The sequence below is a fragment of the Oncorhynchus mykiss genome, chromosome 5, assembly GCF_013265735.2.
Source record: "Oncorhynchus mykiss isolate Arlee chromosome 5, USDA_OmykA_1.1, whole genome shotgun sequence".
Classification (NCBI taxonomy): domain Eukaryota; kingdom Metazoa; phylum Chordata; class Actinopteri; order Salmoniformes; family Salmonidae; genus Oncorhynchus; species Oncorhynchus mykiss.
Genome location: NC_048569.1, coordinates 77,441,967 through 77,466,905, shown reverse-complemented (window position 1 = coordinate 77,466,905; position 24,939 = coordinate 77,441,967). Strand labels below are relative to the sequence as shown.

The 24,939-nt window shown below is 43.8% G+C and overlaps 1 protein-coding gene across 1 annotated transcript; it reads right to left on the bottom strand.

Annotated features, from left to right (window-relative positions):
* Nucleotides 1–11,289: 11,289 nt before the first annotated feature.
* Nucleotides 11,290–22,925, bottom strand: LOC110524602 (epoxide hydrolase 4). Its single transcript, XM_021604423.2, has 7 exons — nucleotides 22,461–22,925; nucleotides 21,243–21,328; nucleotides 17,801–17,958; nucleotides 15,282–15,410; nucleotides 14,051–14,154; nucleotides 13,560–13,708; nucleotides 11,290–12,526 (listed from the first exon to the last, which is right to left on the bottom strand). The coding sequence occupies exons 1-7, from the start codon at nucleotides 22,701–22,703 to the stop codon at nucleotides 12,286–12,288; spliced, it is 1,110 nt and encodes a 369-aa protein (XP_021460098.1). The 5' UTR covers nucleotides 22,704–22,925; the 3' UTR covers nucleotides 11,290–12,285.
* Nucleotides 22,926–24,939: the final 2,014 nt, after the last annotated feature.

Genomic DNA, 24,939 nt, shown 5'->3' with positions numbered 1-24,939 from the left:
TTTGCTTGTTTGATTGCCTTACGGAGGGAATAACTACATTATTTGTATTCGGCCATATTCCCAGTCACCTTGCCATGGTTAAATGCAGTGGTGTGTTCTTGTCAGGGTAGGTTTTAATAGTCACAGTGGGAACAACATCTCCTATACACTTCCTGATGAACTCAGCCACCGTATCAGTGTATTGGTCTATGTTGTTCTCGGACGCTGCCCGGAACATATCCCATGATCAAAACAATCTTGAAGTGTGGATTACGATTGGTCAGACCAGTCCTTAGCACGGGTACCTCCTGTTTGAGTTTCTGCCTATAGGAAGGGAGGAGCAAAATGGAAAAATTGTGATCAGATTTGCAGAAGGGATGGTGGGGGAGGGCCTTGTAAGCATCCCGGAAGTTGGAGTAGTAGTGGTCGAGTGTTTTAGCAGCGCGAGTACTACAGTCAATGTGTTGATAGAACTTCGGTAACATTTTTTTCAAATTGACTTTGTTAAATATGGCCTCAGGCCATGTGGTTTACAGTTTGCATAAAGTCCAGTGAAGTTCTTTGAGGGCTGTCATAGTATCGGCTTGAGGGGGTATGTACAGTGGCTTGCGAAAGTATTCACCCGTCTTGGCATTTTTCATATTTTGTTGCCTTCCAACCTTTTGGGGGGATTTGTATCATTTGATTTACACAATATGCCTACCACTTTGAAGATGCAAAATATATTTTTAATGTGAAACAATAAATAAGACAAAAAAACAGAAAACTTGTGCGTGCATAACTATTCACCCCCCCAGTCAATACTTTGTAGAGCCACCTTTTGCAGCAATTACAGCTGCAAGTCTTTTGGGGTATGTCTCTATAAACTTGGCACATCTAGCCATTCTTCAAGGAAAAACTGGAAGGAAGGAAAAACTGCTTCAGCTCCTTCAAGTTGGATGGGTTCCGCTGGTTTACAGCAATCTTTAAGTCATACTACATGTTCTCAATTGGATTGAGGTCTGGGCTTTGACTAGGCCATTCCAAGACATTTAAATGTTTCCCCTTAAACCACTTGAGTGTTGCTTTAGCAGTATGCTTAGGGTTGTTGTCCTGTTGGAAGGTGAACCTCCGTCCCAGTCTCAAATCTCTTGAAGACTGAAACAGGTTTCCCTCAAGAATTCCCTGTATTTAGCGCCATCCATCATTCCTTCAACTCTGACCAGTTTCCCAATCCCTGCCGCTGACAAACATCCCCACAGCATGATGCTGTCACTACCATCCTTCACTGTGGGGATGGTGTTCTCGGGGTGATGAGAGGTGTTGGGTTTGCACCAAAGATAATGTTTTCTTTGATGGCCAAAAAGCTAAATTTTAATCTCATCTGATCAGAGTACCTTCTTCCATATGTTTGAGGAGTCTCCCACATGCCTTTTGGCGAATGCCAAACGTGTTTGCTTATTTTTTTCTTTAAGCAATGGCTTTTATTTCTGGCCCTACTTCCGTATAGCCCAGCTCTGTGGAGTGTATGGCTTCAAGTGGCCCTATGGACAGATACTCCAATCTCCGCTGTGGATCTTTGCAGCTCCTTCAGGGTTATTTTTGGTCTCTTTATTGCCTCTCTGATTAATGCCCTCCTTGCCTGGTCTGTGAGTTTTTGTGGGTGGCCCTCTCTTGTCAGGTTTGTTGTGGTGCCATATTCTTAAAAAAAATATATATATATATATAATGGATTTAATGGTTCTCTGTGGGATGTTCAAAGTTTCTGATATTGTTTTATAAACCAACCCTGATCTGTACTTCGCCACAACTTTGTCCCTGACCTGTTTGGAGAGCTCCTAAGTCTTCATGGTGCCGCTTGCTTGGTGGTGTCCCTTGCTTAGTGATGTTGCAGACTCTGGGGCCTTTCAGAAAACGTGTATATATACTGAGATCAGTGACAGATCATGTGACACTTAGATTGCACACAGGTGGGCTTTATTTAGCTAATTATGTGACTTCTGAAGGTAATTAATTGCACCAGATCTTATTTAGGTGCTTCATAGAAAAGGGGGTGAATACATATGCATGGACCACTTTTCAGTTTTTAATTAGTTTTTTAAAAATTTGAAAACAAGTATTTAAAAAAAATGTACTTCACCAATTTGAACTATTTTGTGTATGTCCATTACATTAAATCCAAATAAAAATCAATTTAAATTACAGGTTGTCATGCAACAAAATAGGAAAAATGCCAAGGGGGGTGAATAATTTTGCAAGGCACTGTACACGGCTGTGACTATAACCGTAGAGAATTATTTTGGGAGGTAATACGGTCGGCATTTGATTGTGAGGTATTCTAGGTCGGTTGAACAAAAGGACTTCCTGTATGTTATCACAATTACTGTGTACCATGAGTAGTTAATCATGAAACATACACACCCTTCCTTCTACTTCCCGGAGGGATATTTATTCCAGTCTGCGTGATGAACTGAGAACTCAACTGGCTGTACGGACTAAGACAGTATATCCTGAGAGAGCCATGTTTCTGAGAAACAGAGCATGTTACTACCCATGATGTCTCTCTGGAAGGAAATCCTCGCCCTGAGCTCGTCAACTTTATTATCCAGAGACTGAACATTAGCGAGTAATATACTCAGAAGCGGTGGGTGGTGTGCACGCCTCCTGAGTCGGACTAAAAGTCCACTCCGAGTACCTCTTTTCCGTCGTCGGCGGGGTTTTGGAACAGCCTCTGGAATCAGTTCAATTGCCCTGGGGGGTACGAGCTAAGGATTTGATTCGGGAAAGTCATATTCCTGGTCATAATGCTGGTAATGCTGGTAAGTTACTGCCACTCTACATCCAAAAGTTCTTCCCGGCTGTATGTAATTACACAAAATAATTCCTGGGCTAATAATGTAAGAAATAACACATAAAAAAACAAAATATTGCAAAGTTTCCTAAGAACTAAAAGCACGGAAGCCCTATCCGTCGGAAATGCATAAAAGCATTTCCACTGACATTCCAATTGAGATGGTTTTGGATGAGTTGGACCACAGAGTGAAGGAAAAGCAGCCAACAAGTCCTCAGCATATGTGTGAACTCCTTCAAGATTGTTGGAAAAGTATTGCGGGTGAAGCTGGTTGAGAGAATGCCAAGAGTGTGCAAAGCTGCATCAAGGCAAACGGTGGCTACTTTGAAGAATCTCAAATAAAAAATATATTTAGATATGTTTAACACTTTTTTGGTTACTACATGATTCCATATGTGTTATTTCATAGTTTTGATGTCTTCACTATTATTCTACAATGTGGAAAATAGTACAAATAAAGAAGAACCCTTGAATGAGTAGGTGTGTCCAAACGTTTTACTGGTACTGTATATTGTACTATTGTACATTGCACTATCAATTGGTTAGAGGAAGCTTCAAATATCACATTTTGTCAAGATGTTGACAAAAGCCAGTCATCGCTTTTCAAAGTGTGTTGCATTATGGGTATACAAATGTCTGCAGTTGCACCTCACCAATTGCAACTTGAAGTTGGAACCAAAGCATTGTGGGAGACGACCTTCTGTTTTTTTGGAAGCAAAAGGCACTACATGCTCACAAATTGTTGATGTCACCACCATTGGTTATGCTTGTTGACTTTTCTGGGTAGATGACTATTTAGAGCTTAAATGCTGTATTCTTACAATGTAATTACTTAGGCCTACATTTGATCCAAATGTATAACATAGATAAATAAAATATTCTACTTGTGACAGCATAGTTAATGTATTAATTTAGTTGTTACTATAATGTTGTGTCCTATGAATGTTTTTGTGGACAGCAGTGGCTTCTTCCGTGGTGTCCTCCCATGAACCCTATTCATATTTAGTGTTTTACGTGTCGTAGACTCGTCAACAGAGATGTTAGCATATTCCATATTTCTGTAACTCTTTAGCTGACATTGTAGGATTCTTTTTAACCTCATTGAGCATTCTGCGCTGAGCTCTTGCAGTCATCTTTGCAGAACGACCACACCTAGGGAGAGTAGCAACAGTGCTGAACTTTCTCCATTTATAGACAATTTGTCTTACCGTGGACTGATTGACATCAAGGCTTTTAGAGATACTTCTGTAACCTTTCCAGCTTTTTGCAAGTCAACTATTCTTAATCTTAGGTCTTCTGAGATCTATTTTTTTTGAGGCATGGTTCACGTCAGGCAATGTATTGTGAATAGCAAACTCAAATTTTGTGAGTGTTTTTTATAGGGCAGGCCAGCTCTAACCAACATCTGACCCCACAGTACAGTTTCTGTACAGCACTTTGAGATATCAGCTGATGTAAGAAGGGCTTTGTAAATACATTTGTTTGATCTCCAATCTCGTTTCATTGATTAGATTCCATCCAGGTTAGCTGACTCCTGAATCCAATTAGCTTTTGGAGAAGTCATTAGCCTAGGGGTTCACATACTTTTTCCAACCTACACTGTGAATGTTTAAATTATGTATTCAATATAGACGAGAAAAATACAATAATTTGTGTGTTATTCGTTTAAGCACACTATATGTCTATTGTTGTATCGTAGACAATGAAATTTTATGACCAATTCATGCAGTAATCCAGATCATTCCAAAGGGTTGACATACTTTTTCTTGCCACTGTATAGCTTAAATAATTTCTGTACAGTGAGTGTTTTGTCCTTCATGTGATTAAATTAAGTTATGTTCTTCACATGCTTACTGACAAAAGCAACATAAAGGTTGAGAATTAAAGAGATAAACCTCCACTACAGGCTGTAATGATGCTGACATGCAATCAATTACCATACAGTAAGAATCTTTGTGGACTCCATTTAAATCAAATCAAATTTATTTATATAGCCCTTCGTACATCAGCTGATATCTCAAAGTGCTGTACAGAAACCCAGCCTAAAACCCCAAACAGCAAGCAATGCAGGTGTAGAAGCACGGTGGCTAGGAAAAACTCCCTAGAAAGGCCAAAACCTAGGAAGAAACCTAGAGAGGAACCAGGCTATGTGGGGAGGCCAGTCCTCTTCTGGCTGTGCCGGGTGGAGATTATAACAAAACATGGTCAAGATGTTCAAATGTTCATAAATGACCAGCATGGTCGAATAATAATAAGGCAGAATAGTTGAAACTGGAGCAGCAGCACAGTCAGGTGGACTGGGGACAGCAAGGAGTCATCATGTCAGGTATTCCTGGGGCATGGTCCTAGGGCTCAGGTCCTCCGAGAGAGAGAAAGAAAGAGAGAATTAGAGAGAGCACATCTGTTAATCACATCTGTTACAATTCCATGTTGCACAATAACATAATAATAAGGAAGGTACAGGGGCATGAAGTAATGGAAAACATAGCTTTTCAATATGCTGCAAAAACACCTATATGTCTCATTCTCTGTCTCATTCTATGCACCTCATTCTATCTCATTCTATTCACCTTTATTTAACCAGGTAGGCAAGTTGAGAACAAGTTCTCATTTACAATTGCGACCTGGCCAAGATAAAGCAAAGCAGTTCGACACATACAACGACACAGAGTTACACATGGAGTAAAACAAACATACAGTCAATAATACAGTATAAACAAGTCTATATACGATGTGAGCAAATGAGGTGAGATAAGGGAGGTAAAGGCAAAAAGGTCATGGTGTCAAAGTAAATACAATATAGCAAGTAAAACACTGGAATGGGAGATTTGCAATGGGAGAATGTGCAAAGTAGAAATCAAAATAATGGGGTGCAAAGGAGCAAAATAAATAAATAAATAAAATACAGTAGGGAAAGAGGTAGTTGTTTGGGCTAAATTATAGGTGGGCTATGTACAGGTGCAGTAATCTGTGAGCTGCTCTGACAGTTGGTGCTTAAAGCTAGTGAGGGAGATAAGTGTTTCCAGTTTCAGAGATTTTTGTAGTTCGTTCCAGTCATTGGCAGCAGAGAACTGGAAGGAGAGGCGGCCAAAGAAATAAATGGTTTTGGGGGTGACTAGAGAGATATACCTGCTGGAGCGTGTGCTACAGGTGGGAGATGCAATGGTGACCAGCGAGCTGAGATAAGGGGGGACTTTACCTAGCAGGGTCTTGTAGATGACATGGAGCCAGTGGGTTTGGCGACGAGTATGAAGCGAGGGCCAGCCAACGAGAGCGTACAGGTCGCAATGGTGGGTAGTATATGGGGCTTTGGTGACAAAACGGATTGCACTGTGATAGACTGCATCCAATTTGTTGAGTAGGGTATTGGAGGCTATTTTGTAAATGACATCGCCAAAGTCGAGAATTGGTAGGATGGTCAGTTTTACAAGGGTATGTTTGGCAGCATGAGTGAAGGATGCTTTGTTGCGAAATAGGAAGCCAATTCTAGATTTAACTTTGGATTGGAGATGTTTGATATGGGTCTGGAAGGAGAGTTTACAGTCTAACCAGACACCTAAGTATTTGTAGTTGTCCACGTATTCTAAGTCAGAGCCGTCCAGAGTAGTAATGTTGGACAGGCGGGTAGGTATAGGTAGCGATCGGTTGAAGAGCATGCATTTAGTTTTACTTGTATTTAAGAGCAATTGGAGGCCACGGAAGGAGAGTTGTATGGCATTGAAGCTTGCCTGGAGGGTTGTTAACACAGTGTCCAAAGAAGGGCCAGAAGTATACAGAATGGTGTCGTCTGCGTAGAGGTGGATCAGAGACTCACCAGCAGCAAGAGCGACCTCATTGATGTATACAGAGAAGAGAGTCGGTCCAAGAATTGAACCCTGTGGCACCCCCATAGACACTGCCAGAGGTCCGGACAGCAGACCCTCCGATTTGACACACTGAACTCTATCAGAGAAGTAGTTGGTGAACCAGGCGAGGCAATCATTTGAGAAACCAAGGCTGTCGAGTCTGCCGATGAGGATGTGGTGATTGACAGAGTCGAAAGCCTTGGCCAGATCAATGAATACAGCTGCACAGTAATGTTTCTTATCGATGGCGGTTAAGATATCATTTAGGACCTTGAGCGTGGCTGAGGAGCACCCATGACCAGCTCTGAAACCAGATTGCATAGCAGAGAAGGTATGGTGAGATTCGAAATGGTCGGTAATCTGTTTGTTGACTTGGCTTTCGAAGACCTTAGAAAGGCATGGTAGGATAGATATAGGTCTGTAGCAGTTTGGGTCAAGAGTGTCACCCCCTTTGAAGAGGGGGATGACCGCAGCTGCTTTCCAATTTTTGGTAATCTCAGATGACACGAAAGAGAGGTTGAACAGGCTAGTAATAGGGGTGGCAACAATTTTGGCAGATAATTTTAGAAAGAAAGGGTCCAGATTGTCTAGCCCGGCTGATTTGTAGAGGTCCAGATTTTGCAGCTCATTCAGAACATCAGCTGAGCAGATTTGGGAGAAGGAGAAATAGAGAAGGCTTGGGCGAGTTGTTGTGGGGGGTGCAGTGCTGTTGACCGGAGTAGGAGTAGCCAGGTGGAAAGCATGGCCAGCCGTAGAAAAATGCTTATTGAAATTCTCAATTATGGTGGATTTATCAGTGGTGACAGTGTTTCCTATCTTCAGTGCAGTGGGCAGCTGGGAGGAGGTGTTCTTATTCTCCATGGACTTTACAGTGTCCCAGAACTTTTTTGAGTTAGTGTTGCAGGAAGCAAATTTCTGCTTGAAAAAGCTAGCCTTGGCTTTTCTAACTGCCTGTGTATAATGGTTTCTAGCTTCCCTGAACAGCTGCATATCACGGGGGCTGTTCGATGCTAATGCAGAACGCCATAGGATGTTTTTGTGTTGGTTAAGGGCAGTCAGGCCTGGGGAGAACCAAGGGCTATATCTGTTCCTGGTTCCACATTTCTTGAATGGGGCATGTTTATTTAAGATGGTTAGGAAGGCATTTTTAAAAAATATCCAGGCATCCTCTACTGACGGGATGAGATCAACATCCTTCCAGGATACCCCGGCCAGGTCGATTAGAAAGGCCTGCTCGCTGAAGTGTTTCAGGGATCGTTTTACAGTGATGAGTGGAGGTCGTTTGACCGCTGACCCATTACGGATGCAGGCAATGAGGCAGTGATCGCTGAGATCTTGGTTGAAAACAGCAGAGGTGTATTTAGAGGGCAAGTTGGTTGGGATGAGATCTATGAGGGTGCCCATGTTTAAGGCTTTGGGGAGGTACCTGGTAGGTTCATTGATAATTTGTGTGAGATTGAGGGCATCAAGTTTAGATTGTAGGATGGCTGGGGTGTTAAGCATGTTCCAGTTTAGGTCGCCTAGCAGCACAAGCTCTGAAGATAGATGGGGGGCAATCAGTTCACATATGGTGTCCAGAGCACAGCTGGGGGCAGAGGGTGGTCTATAGCAGGCGGCAACGGTGAGAGACTTGTTTTTAGAGAGGTGGATTTTTAAAAGTAGAAGTTCAAATTGTTTGGGTACAGACCTGGATAGTAGGACAGAACTCTGCAGGCTATCTTTGCAGCACCGCCCCCTTTGGCAGTTCTATCTTGTCTGAAAATGTTGTAGTTTGGAATTAAAATGTCTGAATTTTTGGTGGTCTTCCTAAGCCAGGATTCAGACACAGCTAGAACATCCGTGTTGGCAGAGTGTGCTCAAGCAGTGAATAGAACAAACTTAGGGAGGAGGCTTCTAATGTTAACATGCATGAAACCAAGGCTATTACGGTTACAGAAGTCGTCAAAAGAGAGCGCCTGGGGAATAGGAGTGGAGCTAGGCACTGCAGGGCCTGGATTCACCTCTACATCGCCAGAGGAACAGAGTAGGAGTAGAATAAGGGTGTGGCTAAAAGCAATAAGAATTGGTCGTTTAGAACGTCTGGAACAGAGAGTAAAAGGAGGTTTCTGGAGGCGATAAAATAGCATCAAGGTATAATGTACAGACAAAGGTAAGGTAGGATGTGAATACAGTGGAGGTAAACCTAGGTATTGAGTGATGAAGAGAGAGATATTGTCTCTAGAAACATCATTGAAACCAGGAGATGTCATTGCATGTGTGGGTGGTGGAACTAATAGGTTGGATAAGGTATAATGAGCAGGACTAGAGGCTCTACAGTGAAATAAGCCAATAAACACTAACCAGAACAGCAATGGACAAGGCATATTGACATTAAGGAGAGGCATGCTCAGTCGAGTGATCAAAAGGGTCCAGTGAGTGGAGAGGTTGGTTGGGGGTCACGGCGATTTAGACAGCTAAATCGGTAGCAAGCTAGCATAGGAGCAAGCTAGCATAGAATGGAGGTCTGTTATTAGCCAACTCTTGCGTTCCGTCAGTAGATTAGAGGGTTTCCGTGTGGTAGAGGGGATTAATCCAAATCACACAACAACAACAAAAATAAAAACAATAGATATAGTTATAGAGGCCCAAGAAGAAAAATAAATAAATAAATAAAAATAAAATAAAAATTGTCCGATTGTCTATTCAGATAGCAGCCAATAAGATAGCCAATGGCTAGCAGGCCGCAGATGGGCGCCCAGGCAACGTTGCGCCGGAGGAGCCAGCCGGACAATTCCCTCGGGTAGACAACGTCGGCAGACCAACTGTGAAGGCCCGGTGGGGCTCCGCGTAGGCAGCAAAACGGGTCCGGATAGGTGACTGCAGCCCAGGAGTGATTGATGGAACTCTTCAGCTGGCTAGCTGCGGAACAATTGATGTTAGCTCCGGAATCGACGAAAGCCGATAGTCACACGGATAGCAGCTAGCTAGCTGTGAGATCCAGGTATGGATGTCCAGAGCCAGCGGCCGAAATCCGATATGTTCCGTTCCGAGCCGCGCTGCGCTGCACCGCGCCGTACAAAACTGGCGATAGATTCTCGAGCCAAAGGACAGCCGATGACCACAAACCGTGGTTAGCTGAGTACTAACGATTAGCCAGTAAATAAGCTAACTAGCTTCTGAACCAGCTTCAGAGTAGCTTCTGGACCTTCTTCACCATATATGAATTGTGCAAAGTTAGTTCGTTTCAGTCATGTCTTTGGTCACGTTCACGTGGGTCAAATAAAAAACCCTTATGATTAGGTGACAATTGAGCCTCCCACAATGCAGGCGATGGTTGCAGGATGAAATTGGTAAAGAGCAACTGCATAAACTTGCAGTCAAAACTTCATGACATTTGTAAAGTTCATGCAGTCGCAAGTCGGACAATTGTTATCCCAATAAGGCAACACACTTTGGAATTTGAACAAATTTATCTGCTCTAACGTGTCAAATGGCTGTTTTCGAGAGATTCAAATCCGTAATGTATCATGGATAAATAGATCAATCAGTCAGTCAGCAGTTGCCTACACTGTCGGCTGCAATGTTGAACAAGACCAATATTTTAATACCATTTCAATTGAATTTCTTTGCAATGAACATGATTTGCTGTGCCAGGTGACATAAGGAAAATGTACTTTTACCATAAATGCATGAATATAAATGGGAATTAAATGTGCCGTGGCGGAGATCTTTGTGGGCTATACTCTGCCTTGTCTCAGGATGGTAAGTTGGTGGTTGAAGATATCACTCTAGTGGTGTGGGGGATGTGCTTTGGCAAAGTGGGTGGGGTTATATCCTTCCTGTTTGGCCCTGTCCGGGGGTATCATCAGATGGGGCCACAGTGTCTCCTGACCCCTCCTGTCTCAGCCTCCAGTATTTATGCTGCAGAAGTTTATGTGTCGGGGGGCTAGGGTCAGTTTGTTATATCTGGAGTACTTCTCCTGTCTTATCCGGTGTTCTGTATGCTCTCTCTAATTCTCTTTCTCTCGTAGGACCATGCCTCAGGACTACCTGGCATGATGACTCCTTGCTGTTCCCAGTCCACCTGGCCGTGCTGCTGCTACAGTTTCAACTGTTCTACCTGTGATTATTATTATTTGACCATGATAGTCATTTATAAACATTTGAACATCTTGGCCATGTTCTGTTATAATCTCCACCCGGCACAGCCAGAAGAGGACTGGCCACCCCTCATAGCCTGATTCCTCTCTAAGTTTCTTCCTAGGTTTTGGCCTTTCTAGGGAGTTTTTCCTAGCCACCATGCTTCTACACTTGCATTGTTTGCTTGCTGTTTGGGGTTTTAAGCTGGGTTTCTGTACAGCACTTTGAGATGTCAGCTGATGTATGAAGGGCTATATAAATACATTTGATTTGTGTAGTAAATGCTCATATTGCATTTGATTTCTCCAAACAAATAAAACACAGTAAACTATTTTGAACTAGAGGGATTGGCATCTCTAAACCAGGCCAATCTAATTTTAATAATGTTCTGATATAATGACATGGCTGGTTCTGTGACACAGCAGGCATGCAAATTGTCACGTTGTGTCTGTCATCCATACAGTCAATAGTCTATTCAGTAGGTCAGTTAAAAAGATTGACAATGGCTCCCCAGGCTTCACATTATAGTTTATTTGCTTAAAAAATCAAAATGGTGCAGACCTGGCTCAGTGGATTTCAAAATGCAGTGTGTAGGAAGAGATTCAAAAAAGTGTACAATATTGAACCATCACTGTTGTTCTATACAGGAATTCTCAAATATCTGAGTAAATAATCAAAAAAATACAAAAATAACAATATTTTCCATAAGACAACGCTACCTGATAGAGAGGGTCTGTGGTTACGTCCCAAATGACACCCTATTCCCTGTAAAGTGCACTACTTTTCAAAAGCAGTGCACTAAATAGGGAACAGGGTGCCATTTGGGACAGAGACAAGGGTGTGGGACAAGAGGGATCCCAAAGGATTGTGTCCAAAATAGTGAGGAGCAATCCAGTGACACATATAGCAGACAAACGCCACAGTTCAACCTCAGAAGACATGGCACAACTTTACAACGCCGCAAAACATTATACAACATTACATTAAAAGGCACCACACAATACAAACTCACAAGGAGATTTTGCCACACATTTGTAATGTTGTAACCTACAAACTTTAAGGCGGATGTCATGTGCAAAAGAGTACAGAATGTGTCAAACATACTACTGTACTACTCAGTGTCCTCTCAATAAAATGTGCTTTTTTTCTCTTTCACTTTCTTTTGACATTAAAAAAAATATCTGAAATGTGCAAAGATTTAAAGAATGATTGCATTGTCATTATATTGGTTGGTTTTTCACAGGAATATTCCAGGCTTCTAGTGGTAGGGGTGGATGGTGGGGATGGAGGGAGGGAGTGAAGGATGGAAAAGGCCCCGTTCTATGGTAGGGGTGGCTGGTGGGGAGGGAGGGAGTGAAGAAGGGAGGGGGCCTTGTTTTAATGTGTGTCCCAAATGGCACCCTATTCTCTATATAGTGCACTGCTTTTGACCAGGACCCGTAGGGCTCTGGTCAGAAGTAGGTCACTGTATAGGAAGAAATTGTGCCATTTGGGATATAGACCTAGCTAGATTCAGTTCCTGTAGGTTTTGCGGCCCTCTCCCTCTTTGAGGAAGGTCCATATGAGTGTGTTGACGATGTCAGGCTGGTCCTGCTGTAGCCAGTGGCTGGCCCCGGAGATGATGTTGAGTCGGAAGTGATTCCTGATGTAGACACGGCACGCCTCAGCCATTTCCTGCTCCAGGAAGGCATCTCTCTCACCCCACAACAACAACACCGGGGACTTGACATCATTCTGGCTGAGTGGGAGGGAACTGTGGAGAGAATTTTAATAACAGACCTGAGATGAGTTGCTTAAAACTGGTTAAACTCAATCATATGATGTGCTATACAGATCTGAGATGGGTTGGGGTCAATTCCATTTCTACTCAGTCAATTATGGAAGTAAACTGAAAATTTGAATTTTCCACATTAAAAAGCAACGCATCTGAGAACCAGAAAACTGGTTTAATGCAGACTTGATGTCCAGCATTCACATGGTATCCATGTATGTTACCTGTATTGTAAACTTATGGAGAGGCTAATTGAATAATAGATTTATAGAATATGTTTCTCACGCTAATTGATAATGTGTCAGTGACATTCATATTATATAATTCTGAGCAGAATAAAATATGCTGTTCTGTTCTGACAGACACTGGCTGGCTGCTTAAGGAAGAAGAGCAGATGGTGGAGTCAGTCATGCATGTACAGTTCACATGTGAAAAACACATGTACTCTCTGATGCTGGGTGAGTGAGTGAGAGAGAGAGAGAACAAGAGAGAACAAGAGAGAGAACGAGAGAGAAAGAACGAGAGAGAGAGAACAAGAGAGAGAGAGAGCGAGAGACACTGAGAATGACAGAGTGCCAGAGATGACATTGTATCAACCCAGAATCATCCAGGCTTTCTCTTATTCATTATAGGAGTCAACTTGTCAAAGACAAACAACACAAAAACAACTAACAGAATACATTATTCTAAAGCCCAATTATTTCTCATCGTGTAGTCTGATTCCAAGACCTCGGTACGTATTACACAACCACTGAGTTTTCACAAGAGGAACTTATTTTTGAATGTACTGTAGTAGTACACTTTCATCAAAACAGCATTTACAACAGAAGAGGGCGCTAATGAATCACATTATCATAAGGCGCTTGAAGTAATACCGTATCTCAAATGAGGGTACACAACAATGGTGGTCAGCTACGACATGTTCAATGGGCATGTCATACATAAGTAGGGATGCTCACAGGAGACCAAATACAGAGCTCACTAATTAAGAATTTCATTGGTTCATAATCTTAACCTGAAGACATTCCTGTAGTAGTTGAGGGCCCCGGTGAGGGCCCCTGGCTGGGAGAAGGCGTAGAGATAGGCCTCCATGTCCTCTGCAGTGAGCCATCGACCCTTCCTCCCAATCCCTGTACTACGGCTGGTGAACAGACCTTTCAGTGCCTACAGTACAGAGAGGACAGAAGGACACACTGGGTGAGTGTGTGTGTGTGTGTGTGTGTGTGTGTGTGTTTCCGGATGTGCTCAAGGTGTGATTTGAGCTGGATGGCTCACACAGACAAGGTCGCTTATGTGACTGTCACAGTAATACAGGATGTATGAGGCTCTATAAAATGCCATGGCGGTTGTGTCTATAAATTATCGCCATACACAGACTCTTTGAGGCACAACCATCACAACAAGAATCCCCTCCCCTTCGACATACACAAAGGCAACTTCCTGTTGCCTGGAGCAGTTCTGTATTTTTCACCTTGAGGTCACTCAAACACATGCGACATGCTTCACCTTGAAATCATTGATGGAGAGCATGAGCTCTGGGAAGCGAGACAGCTGGAAGAAGAAGAAGTAGCTGGACTTGAGCAGCTGACTGGGATGACGCAGGGCATAATCTAGAAATATGGAGGAAAGAGGAGAGGAGAGAAGACAGAGGGAGAGTGGAGGGCAGGAGAGGAGGGAAGAAAAAGACAGGGGAGAACAGGAAAGAAAAGAGGAGAGGGAGAGAAGGGCAGGAGAGGAGAGAGGAAGAGGATAGGAGAGAGGAGGGTAGGATATGAGAGAATAGAGGAGCGGGTGAGAGGGAAAAGAGGAAAATAAGACAAAAAAGAGGATGAGAAAAAGTTCCAAAATAAACACTTGCATACCACTAAAAATTAAGCAATGTTTTGGGCATGTATTCTAAGTGGCATGCAAGTATGGATGTTAAGCAAGAGACGAATCCAGCGTAGTTGCTAGGGAGAGAGAGGCTGTGGATGTCTGCCAGTGACCTCCCCTCTATCCTCTCCTCTCATTTCTAGCCAGCTGCTCCAGCTCCATATTAAAGCACTACTGTATAATTACCTCCTCCATCTTCCCCTCAATGAAGGAGACTGAGGAAATACCAGATGGATGCAGCAAACACTGCATGGGGGTAATAATACCTCACAATTAAAGATGGTAATCTCTAATTAGCACAAGGAGGAAGAGGAGGTTTCTCTCACATCCGATTGATTTAATAATTGTATATTTGTGACATACAGTAGGCTGTTTCATCTGTTGTTCATCTAAGGACGGTGATGGTGATGACGTACCAGTTAACACAGAGGGATGGGGGCAGTTCAGGACAATGACGTTCCAGGGACTAGTCGATTGGTGTATTCAGTCCACAGTGTATTCACCAATGTAGTCCCTGTCATTTTATGCTAAACTAATTTACTTTGCAAAACTGAAACTTGAAAACAGGGAAGTTAGGATGTACCAGTGAAGACAGAGGAGTGGTGGCAGTTTAGGACATACCACTGAAGACAGATGGATGGGGGCAGTTTAGGACATACCACTGAAGACAGATGGAGGGGGGCAGTTTAGGACATACCACTGAAGACAGATGGATGGGGGCAGTTTAGGACATTAGGACATACCACTGAAGACAGATGGAGGGGGGCAGTTTAGGACATACCACTGAAGACAGATGAATGGGGGCAGTTAAGGACATTAGGACATACCACTGAAGACAGATGGATGGGGGCAGTTTAGGACATACCACTGAAGACAGATGGATGGGGGCAGTTTAGGACGATGAGTTTGGTGACCATCTCGGGGTAGTGGATGGCGAACAGCCAGGCGATGGTTCCTCCCCAATCATGGCCGACCAGGTGACATCTGTTGTAACCTGAGGAGAGATGGAGTAAAGTCTGAGTGTGTGTGTGTGTGTATTTGTCCAGCCCCATTCAATCACCTTCTTGGAGTTGAGTCTCCTTGCCAAGATACCGTATCTCCTGAAGTAGAACAATCCTATTACAGTGTGCAATGTGAATAATGTGATGCCTGATTATTCAGCTTATTAGTCATCTTCTTAGTCAGCTTATAGGGAACAACTGAGCCAGTCTGGTGTACAAGTGCGACAGAGGAAGTTTTGGGCAGAAGTCTGGCATAATGAATATAATATGACCACAGCTCATCTTGTTTGTTTAAAAAAGGTCAATATTTTGCCTGCAAAGAAAATAATTGTCAGTTGTACTGCTATTTGAAATATCAGTCTGACAAGGTGAGGGATACTGGTGTTACACAGACACAGAGGACCCCAGGTCTGAGTGGATGCTTCCTGTTTCACTGAGTGATAGAGAGCGTGCTCCGTGCTGCCTGCTGCCAGCCTGCTGCCAGGCTGGGGGCTCTGTAGTTAGTGTGTATCAGCACGATGACCCATGGTCAGTCACCATGAGTCAGAGTAAGCCTGTCATGTCCTGCTGTGTTGTAGGCCCACAGGGTGTTCACAGGCTGTCCAGTCCACACAGTATTACAACGAGAAACAAGTTTAACTTTGACTCAGCTCAGGACACCAGGCTGTGTCACCCTTTCTCTTTGTTCCCATGGAGTGATGTTTCATAATATGGGTAGTCATGGTCCCTAAAGTGTCTATCCCTGAATCAGACTGGGCATGATTTGTTTCAACTTCCATCATATATAGAGTGGGGCAAAAAAGTATTTAGTCAGCCACCAATTGTGCAAGTTCTCCCACTTAAAAAGATGAGAGGCCTGTAATTTTCATCATAGGTACATTTCAACTATGACAGACAAAACGAGAAAAAAAATCCAGAAAATCACATTGTAGGATTTTTTATGAATTTATTTGCAAATTATGGTGGAACTTGACCAAATACTTATCTCAATACTTTGTTATATACCCTTTGTTGGCAATGACAGAGGTCAAACTTTTTCTGTAAGTCTTCACAAGGTTTCCACACACTGTTGCTGGTATTTTGGCCTATTCCTCCATGCAGATCTCCTCTAGAGCAGTGATGTTTTGGGGCTGTTGCTGGGCAACACGGACTTTCAACTCCCTCCAAAGATTTTCTTTGGGGTTGAGATCTGGAGACTGGCTAGGCCACTCCAGGACCTTGAAATGCTTCTTACGAAGCCATTCCTTCGTTGCCCGGGCGGTGTGTTTGGGATCATTGTCATGCTGAAAGACCCAGCCACATTTCATCTTCAATGCCCTTGCTGACGGAAGGAGGTTTTCACTCAAAATCTCACGATACATGGCCCCATTCATTCTTTCCTTTACACGGATCAGTCGTCCTGGTCCCTTTGCAGAAAAACAGCCCCAAAGCATGATGTTTCCACCCCCATGCTTCACAGTAGGTATGGTGTTCTTTGGATGCAACTCAGCATTCTTTGTCCTCCAAACACGACGAGTTGAGTTTTTACCAAAAAGTTATATTTTGGTTTCATCTGACCATATGACATTCTCCCAATCTTCTTCTGGATCATCCAAATGCTCTCTAGCAAACTTCAGACGGGCCTGCACATGTACTGGCTTAAGCAGGGGGACACGTCTGGCACTGCAGGATTTGAGTCCCTGGTGGCGTAGTGTGTTACTGATGGTAGGCTTTGTTACTTTGGTCCCAGCTCTCTGCAGGTCATTCACTAGGTCCCCCCATGTGGTTCTGGGATTTTTGCTCACCGTTCTTGTGACCATTTCCTAATAATTGCTCCCACAGTTGATTTCTTCAAACCAAGCTGCTTACCTATTGCAGATTCAGTCTTCCCAGCCTGGTGCAGGTCTACAATTTTGTTTCTGGTGTCCTTTGACAGCTCTTTGGTCTTGGCCATAGTGGAGTTTGGAGTGTGACTGTTTGAGGTTGTGGACAGGTGTCTTTTATACTGATAACAAGTTCAAACAGGTGCCATTAATACAGGTAACGAGTGGAGGACAGAGGACCCTCTTAAAGAAGAAGCTACAGGTCTGTGAGAGCCAGAAATCTTGCTTGTTTGTAGGTGACCAAATACTTATTTTCCACCATAATTTGCAAATAAATTCATAAAAAATCCTACAATGTGATTTTCTGGATTTTTTTTTCCTTTTGTCTGTCATAGTTGAAGTGTACCTGTGATGAAAATTACAGGCCTCTCTCATCTTTTTAAGTGGGAGAACTTGCACAATTGGTGGCTGACTAAATACTTTTTTGCCCCACTGTACATCTGTCTCTGTGTGTATTTCTGCATAAACTACATAAACATGGATATAAAACACAGAAAAAAGATGTGGTTGTCCACTCTTACCTAGGTATTCGACAATGTCCTTGACGTCTGTGACCAGGTAATCAAAGCGGTAGCTCTCTGTGGATGACGGCAAGTCGGACTCCCCATAACCTCGCATGTCAATGGCCACCACACGGAACTCACTCTTAAACTCACGCAGCTGGTGGCGCCAGGAAAACCTGGGGGCAGGTAGACAGAGAGAGAGACACAAGAACCATCATAGTCTTGGTGAGAGGAGAAAGTCACACACAAGACAGTACTTCATTATTAAACCCCATCTCCACTACGGCAATCAGAAGAGGACATTCAGCATAGTGCACACTGCTAAAAAACCACAAACTTCTACCTATGCATATATTCTTCTATAAAAACGCTGTGTGTTTCTCTCTTGAATATACCTACAAAGTTGCTGTATCTTAAACTGTATTATTTCTACTGGCACTCGGCTTCCCTTCTTCCCTTCCAAACGGAGTGAAGGTCACCTTTGTAAACTCAGCAAAAAAAGAAACTTCCTCTCACTGTCAACTGCGTAAATATTTGTATGAACATGACAGATTAAACAACTGAGACATAAACTGAACAAGTTCCACAGACATGTGACTAGTAGAACTGGAATAATGTGTCCCTGAACAAAGGGGGGGGGGGGGGGGGGGGGGGGGTTCAAAATCAAAAGTAACAGTCAGTATCTGGTGTGGCCACCAGCTGCATTAAGTACTGCAGTGCATCTCCTCCTCATGGACTGCACCAGATTTGCAGGTTCTTGCTGTGAGATGTTACCCCACTCTTCCATCAAGGCACCTGCAACTTCCCGGACATTCCTGGGGGGAATGCCCTAGCCCTCACCCTCCGATCCAACAGGTCCCAGACGTGCTCAAAGGGATCCGGGCTCTTCGATGGCCATGGCAGAACATTGACATTCCTGTCTTGCAGGAAATCACACACCGAACGAGCAGTATGGCTGGTGTCATTGTCATGCTGGTGGGTCATGTCAGGATGAGCCTGCAGGAAGGGTACCACATAAGGGAGGAGAATGTCTTCCCTGTAATGCACAGCGTTGAGATTGCCTGCAATGACAACAAGCTCAGTCTGATGATGCTGTGACACACCGCCGCAGACCAAGACAGACCCTCCACCTCCTATTCGATCCCACTCCAGAGTACAGGCCTCGATGTAACGCTAATTTCTTAGACGATAAACACGAATCCGACTATCACCCCTGGTGAGACAAAACCGCTACTCGTCAGTGAAGAGCACTTTTGCCAATCCTGTCTGGTCCAGTAACGGTGGGTTTGTGTCCATAGGTGATGTTGTTGCCGGTGATGTCTGGTGAGGGCAGCATGCCTAAGGCACGTTCACGCAGATGAGCAGGGACACTGGGCATTTTTCTTTTGGTGTTTTTCAGAGTCAGTAGATAGGCCTCTTTAGCGTCCTAAGTTTTCAGAACTGTGACCTTAATTGTCTACGGTCTGTAAGCTGTTGGTGTCTGAACTACTGTTCCACAGGTGCATGTTCATTAATTGTTTATAGGTCATTGAACAAGCATGGGGAACAGTGTTTAAACCCTTTATAATGAAGATCTGTGAAGTTATATGGATTTTTACAAATTATCTTTGAAAGACCGGGTCCTTTTCTTGCTGAGTTTTTAATATGAATGTTCGTTTCCCCAATTCTAATCCGCTCAATCATCATAGTGGAGAGCAAAAGCTCTCTAATTGAAGATCTTGTCTGCTGTGGATCTATCTGCTGTGGACTGGAGGCTGAGGCTCCTCAGAGCTCAAATCCCCACAGAGGAGGAGCACAAGGCCTGACTGGGGTTCTGTTGAGTCAGGATAAGAGCTGGGCCCTGGTCAAAAGTAGTGCACTACAGGGAATACGGTGCCATTTGGGACATAGTTCTGGAGCAGAGAAACCCAACATCTTAGAATATAGATGAGGTTTAAAATAACACAGGCACTTCCAGTTCCTTCACAGCCTTGCACCCCACCTTGCACCCCAATCACCCACACAAAAAGCCTCTCTCTATTCTGAGTGATAAGGGAAACTTGAGTTTAGCACTTTTTAAACACTGAATTAAGTGAGAGAAGAACGTTGTAAGTGGAAGAGAGTCTGTCTGTCCAGCCAGCACGGCAGAGAGAGACGCTACGTCCCAAATGGCACACTAATTCTATAAATGCACTACTTTTGACCAGGACCCATATGGCTCTGGTCAAAAGTAGTGCACTATATACGGAATAGGGTGCCATGTGGGACACATTCAGAGTTCATCATGGATTCCTGTGCAGTAGATGGGCAGTGAGGCGGAATAAACCCAAGAAGACCGTTAATTAAGCCCGGTCCTGTCCTTTCTGCTGCTCCGTGAGTTCCCTGAGATATGGACTAGCTTACAGCACTTGACAACCTCTTAATTTAGCCCCATTCCAGAGGTCGACCTCACTACTACACTCCATATCATTTTTTATGAAACATGGTGGAAAGAGGAACAAGGAACTTTAGAGCCTTAGCTATCCTAATAAGCAATAAAGTCTAATAGGAATGTTGTAATTGAAGAATCACATAGTATGAAGACCCCAACTGAGATATGGTCTTTTGATGCAGAAGTAATGTACAGCAGAGCGTTGGTTACATGATACAGTACTGTTGTGTGGGATCGATACAGTAGTTATGGGATTGGTAGTTTTTCTTGTTGTTGGTATTATTATTACCACTTTTTTGTGATATCCAATTGGTAGTTACAGTCTTGTCCCATCGCTGCAACTCCAGTAAGGACTCAGGAGAGGCGAAGGTCGAGAGCCGTGCGTCCTCCGAAACATGACCCCGCCAATTCGCACTGATTCTTGACACAGTGTTCGCTTAAGTCGGAAGCCAGCTGCACCAATGTGTTGGAAGAAACACAGTACAGCTGGCGACCGAAGTCAGCATGCAAGCGCCTGGCCGCCACAAGGATTTGCAGGAGCCCAATGGGACAAGGACATCCCAGCCGGCCAAACCCTCCCCTAACCTGGACGACGCTGGGCCAATTGCGCACCCGCTGGGACATGGGTCTCCCAGTCGCAGTCATCTGCGACACAGCCCGGGATCGTACCCGGATCTGTAGTGACACCTCTAGCACTGCAATGCAGTGTCTTAAACTGCTGCGCCACTCGGGAGACCCCGGGGTCAGTGTTTCATGGGGGTCCTGGTTAGTTAGTTTGCAAAGGAGCTCCTTTCCAAAATGCTTTCTCAGCATAAAAACACAAAAATAAAAAAAATGAACTGGCCAGGCAATACCAATACATTAGTTGAGTCTCTATGTTTCCTGGACACAGATTAAGCCTAGTCCTCGACTAAAAAGCTAAATAAATTGAGAATTTCAATTGAAAGTGCCTTTCAGTCCAGAACTAGGCTTAATCTGTGTCCGGGTTGAAACACCAGCCCTTTATGTGTGTATAATATGCAGACGCACTGTGTAGTCTAGATGTCTTACCAGAACTCTGGGAAGCCATGCAAAAACAGCATGAGCGGTTTCCCTCTCTCTCCAGCAGCGACATAGTGAAACCTCAGACCAGACTCCTGAGAATAAAGACGGAAGACAGATCAGTCAGTCACCAGGGACACACTGTTATATGTCAACACTTCCCTGATCACTATCACGTGGGCTCTTACTGTCTGCTGGTCTCTGGTTGTGTCCCAAATTACACCTTATTCCCTATATAGTGCACTACTATGGGCTCTGGTCGAAAGTAGTGCACTACATAGGGAATATGATGCCATTTGGGACGTAGTGCTCTCTGTGACATAAAACTCTCATCCTCCAACATTGCTGTATGCTTTATGGCGCTGTAAAGCAGGGATAGAACAGGGAGAGAGCAGGGCCATCCCATAAACTCAGCCTTGGCCTGCCTTCTGCCTGGTCATTCCAGTATGATGCATTCTTTATATTATGAAATCAATCTGTCACTAACATTTATAGCCAATTCTATTCAAATTATTGTGAATTCATGTTGCAATGGTATGTAGAATAGGTTGTTCTTATGGTTACCCGTTGAGTAAAGTGTGGATAATATGCATGGTCTACCTACTTTATCTAATTTCTGATTTAATAACATTGTCTAGATCAAGTCAAATGTGGTCAAATGTAGCTACTTACTGGCACAAAGTTAAATCGCACAGGTTACTTAATAATATAGGGGATTGTTCTTACAACTGAACTGCCACATTGTTATTGTGAGCATGCGTTCATGCTATGTGAATCCTATAAGGGATAATGTGTTGCTAAATAAACATTTAAACGAAAAATACAAATGAAATGTGAATCTACAGTTCATAGCACCTTTAATCTTGGTATTCGTGTGAAATCGTGGCATTTGTCACGAATTACTATTGCTGCTGCTATAGGGGACTGTCCGTTCAGCACTACCTACCTCTGAGGCTTGAGCGCATATACAGAGACAGTAGATTGGAATAATAACAGAAGCCTACACTGCAAATATATCTGCATATGGCGTTTCGCTGAAATTCCCTGCAAATAAAACAGATGCCCCACGATTTGCACGTACCCTGCAGGACTATTCGAATTGATTTCAATTATACAAGCACATTAGATACATACGGAATTACCTAAACAGACCTCTCACGCACACAAAAGGCTATTTCCCAATCTCAAATGGGCTCCCACTCACGTGCAATGTAAAGTGTGCCATACCTTTATTCTAACGTAACAGTGGGTTCCCAAGGACGTGTCATTCAAGCAAGCAGGGGGAGTTTCGCGAATTCCCCACTGAAAGGTGGCTGACGGCCTTAAAATGATGCTCCACCAAAGTTTCAGCAGCGCTACGGCAGTGCAGAGGGCACAATAGCCGTATATCAACGACCAATACCCTAAAACTCGGATCTTCAGCGTGAGTCTGATTGTAAACAGGAGCAAGTTGTTGAGCACTCTCGCCATCTTTACATTACTCAGGTAAAACAACGCAGATCACGTCACCTACCTATTGATATATTAATTTGTTAATTATCTTGAAATATCACTCATCGTTATCCGGTAGCTCCGCTAACAGCGCATCTGCTTGCCCTGTCGATCTGCGGCTGTACTAGGGAGGATCCCTGAATGAAATGTTCAAGAGGGGAGCAGTACGTCAGAACTCACGCGTGCGTGTGATGACAGCAGATAGGATGTTAAATTTGAGATGGGTGTTTAACGCTTCTATTCTTTTAATCTAAAAGCCTAGAAATTAATCTGAGAAAAATATGAGACGCCACGTCACCTCCAAAACATATTCGTTTCTGAAACCTTTTCCACGTGTTTAGACTGCAAAATAAGAGGTGAATGAGCAAGTGCGTGACTCAGACTGACCTAGGGACATGATTGAGAGACCTAGAGCTCTCTGGGATTAATGGTGAATGACAGTTAATGCCTCAAGGGAAGAAAATGGTGATCTGACTCCTAGGGCTGTAATCCACTGCTCAATCCAAGGGTGATGGATGCTGATATGGGCAGTATGAATGTAAAAAGTTAATGTACAGGACTGACTCTCAGTGAGTGTATAGCTATTATTGCAGTATACTAGCATGCAGTTGGAAAATTGCTAAAATTAACACTAAATTGAGGCATTGAGTCCAGCTTGTCTTGTCAAATCTCAGTCACTGAACAAATGCAAGTGTGTAGATCTGAATGTGCACTCTGTTTTCAAGTATTGTGTCATATTTTTGTTGTAATGAAGACTTTCTGGATATCCTCCTTGGACTGGCTGATCGTTAGTGCTGGACTTGGGCAGGAGCTCACCGGAACAGCAGCTAATGGGGATCTCTAATATATACAAATACAAGTACAGGCATCTAAAATGTTATATTGCTTGAGTTCCTACACATCTTATAAAAATTAGCTTAAAAGTAAATATAAACAGTCCAGACACTGAAAATTAGTACCGGAACCTATTTCAGTCCAAGTCAAGCACTTCTATAAATCATCGTCATCATCCATTAATCAAATCAAATAAAACTGTCACATGTGCTGACATGTGTAGACCTTACAGTGAAATGCTTACTTACAAGCCCTTAACCAACAGTGAGGTTCAAGAAAGAGTTAGGAAAATATTTACCAAATAAACTAAAGTAAAAAATAATTTAAAAGTAACAATAGAATAACTAGGCTATATACAGGGGGTACCGGTTAGTCGAGGTAATTTGTACTCCTGTGGCGGGCTGGGCGCAGTGTGCGCTAGCCAAGGTGGCCAGGTGCTTCCTCCGACACATTGGTGCGGCTGGCGTCCGGGTTGGATGCACGCTGTGTTAAGAAGCAGTGCGGCTTGGTTGGGTTGTGTATCGGAGGACGCATGGCTTTCAACCTTCGTCTCTCCCGAGCCCGTACCGGAGTTGTAGCGATGAGACAAGGCCCTACGCAGTTCCCTCTGTAGTGCCTTACGGTCAGATGCAGAGCATCTACTATACCAGGTGGTGGTGCAGCTGTAGAACTTTTTGAGGATCTGGGGACCCATGACAAATATTTTCAGTCTCCTGAGGGGGTAAAGGTGTTGTCATGCCCTCATGACTGTCTTGGTGTGTTTGGACCATGACAGTTCGTTGGTGATGTGGACATCAAGGAACTTAACTCTCGACCTGCTCCACTACAGCCCAGTTGTGAGCAAACTTAATGCTGTTGAAGTCGTGTTTGGCCACGCAGTCATGGGTGAACAGGGAGTACAGGAGGGGACTAAGCACACACCCCTGAGGCGCACCCAGCGTTGAGGATCAGCGTAGCAGACATGTTGTTGCCTACCCTTACCACCTGGAGGCAGCCAGGCAGGAAGTCCAGTTGCAGAGGGAGGTGTTTAGTCCAAGGGTCCTTAGCTTATTGATGAGCTTTGTGTGCACTATGATGTTGAACGCTGAGCTTTCACACATAGGTGTGAACAGCATTCACACATAGGTGTTCCTTTTCTCCAGGTGGGAAAGAGCAGTGTGGAATGCGATTGAGATTGCATCATCTGTGGATCTATTGGGGCGTTATGCAAATTGGGGTGGGTCTAGGGTGTCCGGGAGGATGCTGTTGATGTGAGCCATGACCAGCACTTCTTGGCTACTGACGTGAGTACCACAGGCAGTAATCATTTAGGAAGGTTACCTTAGTTTCCTTGGGCACAGGAACTATGGTGGTCTGTTTGAAACATGTAGGTATTACAGAC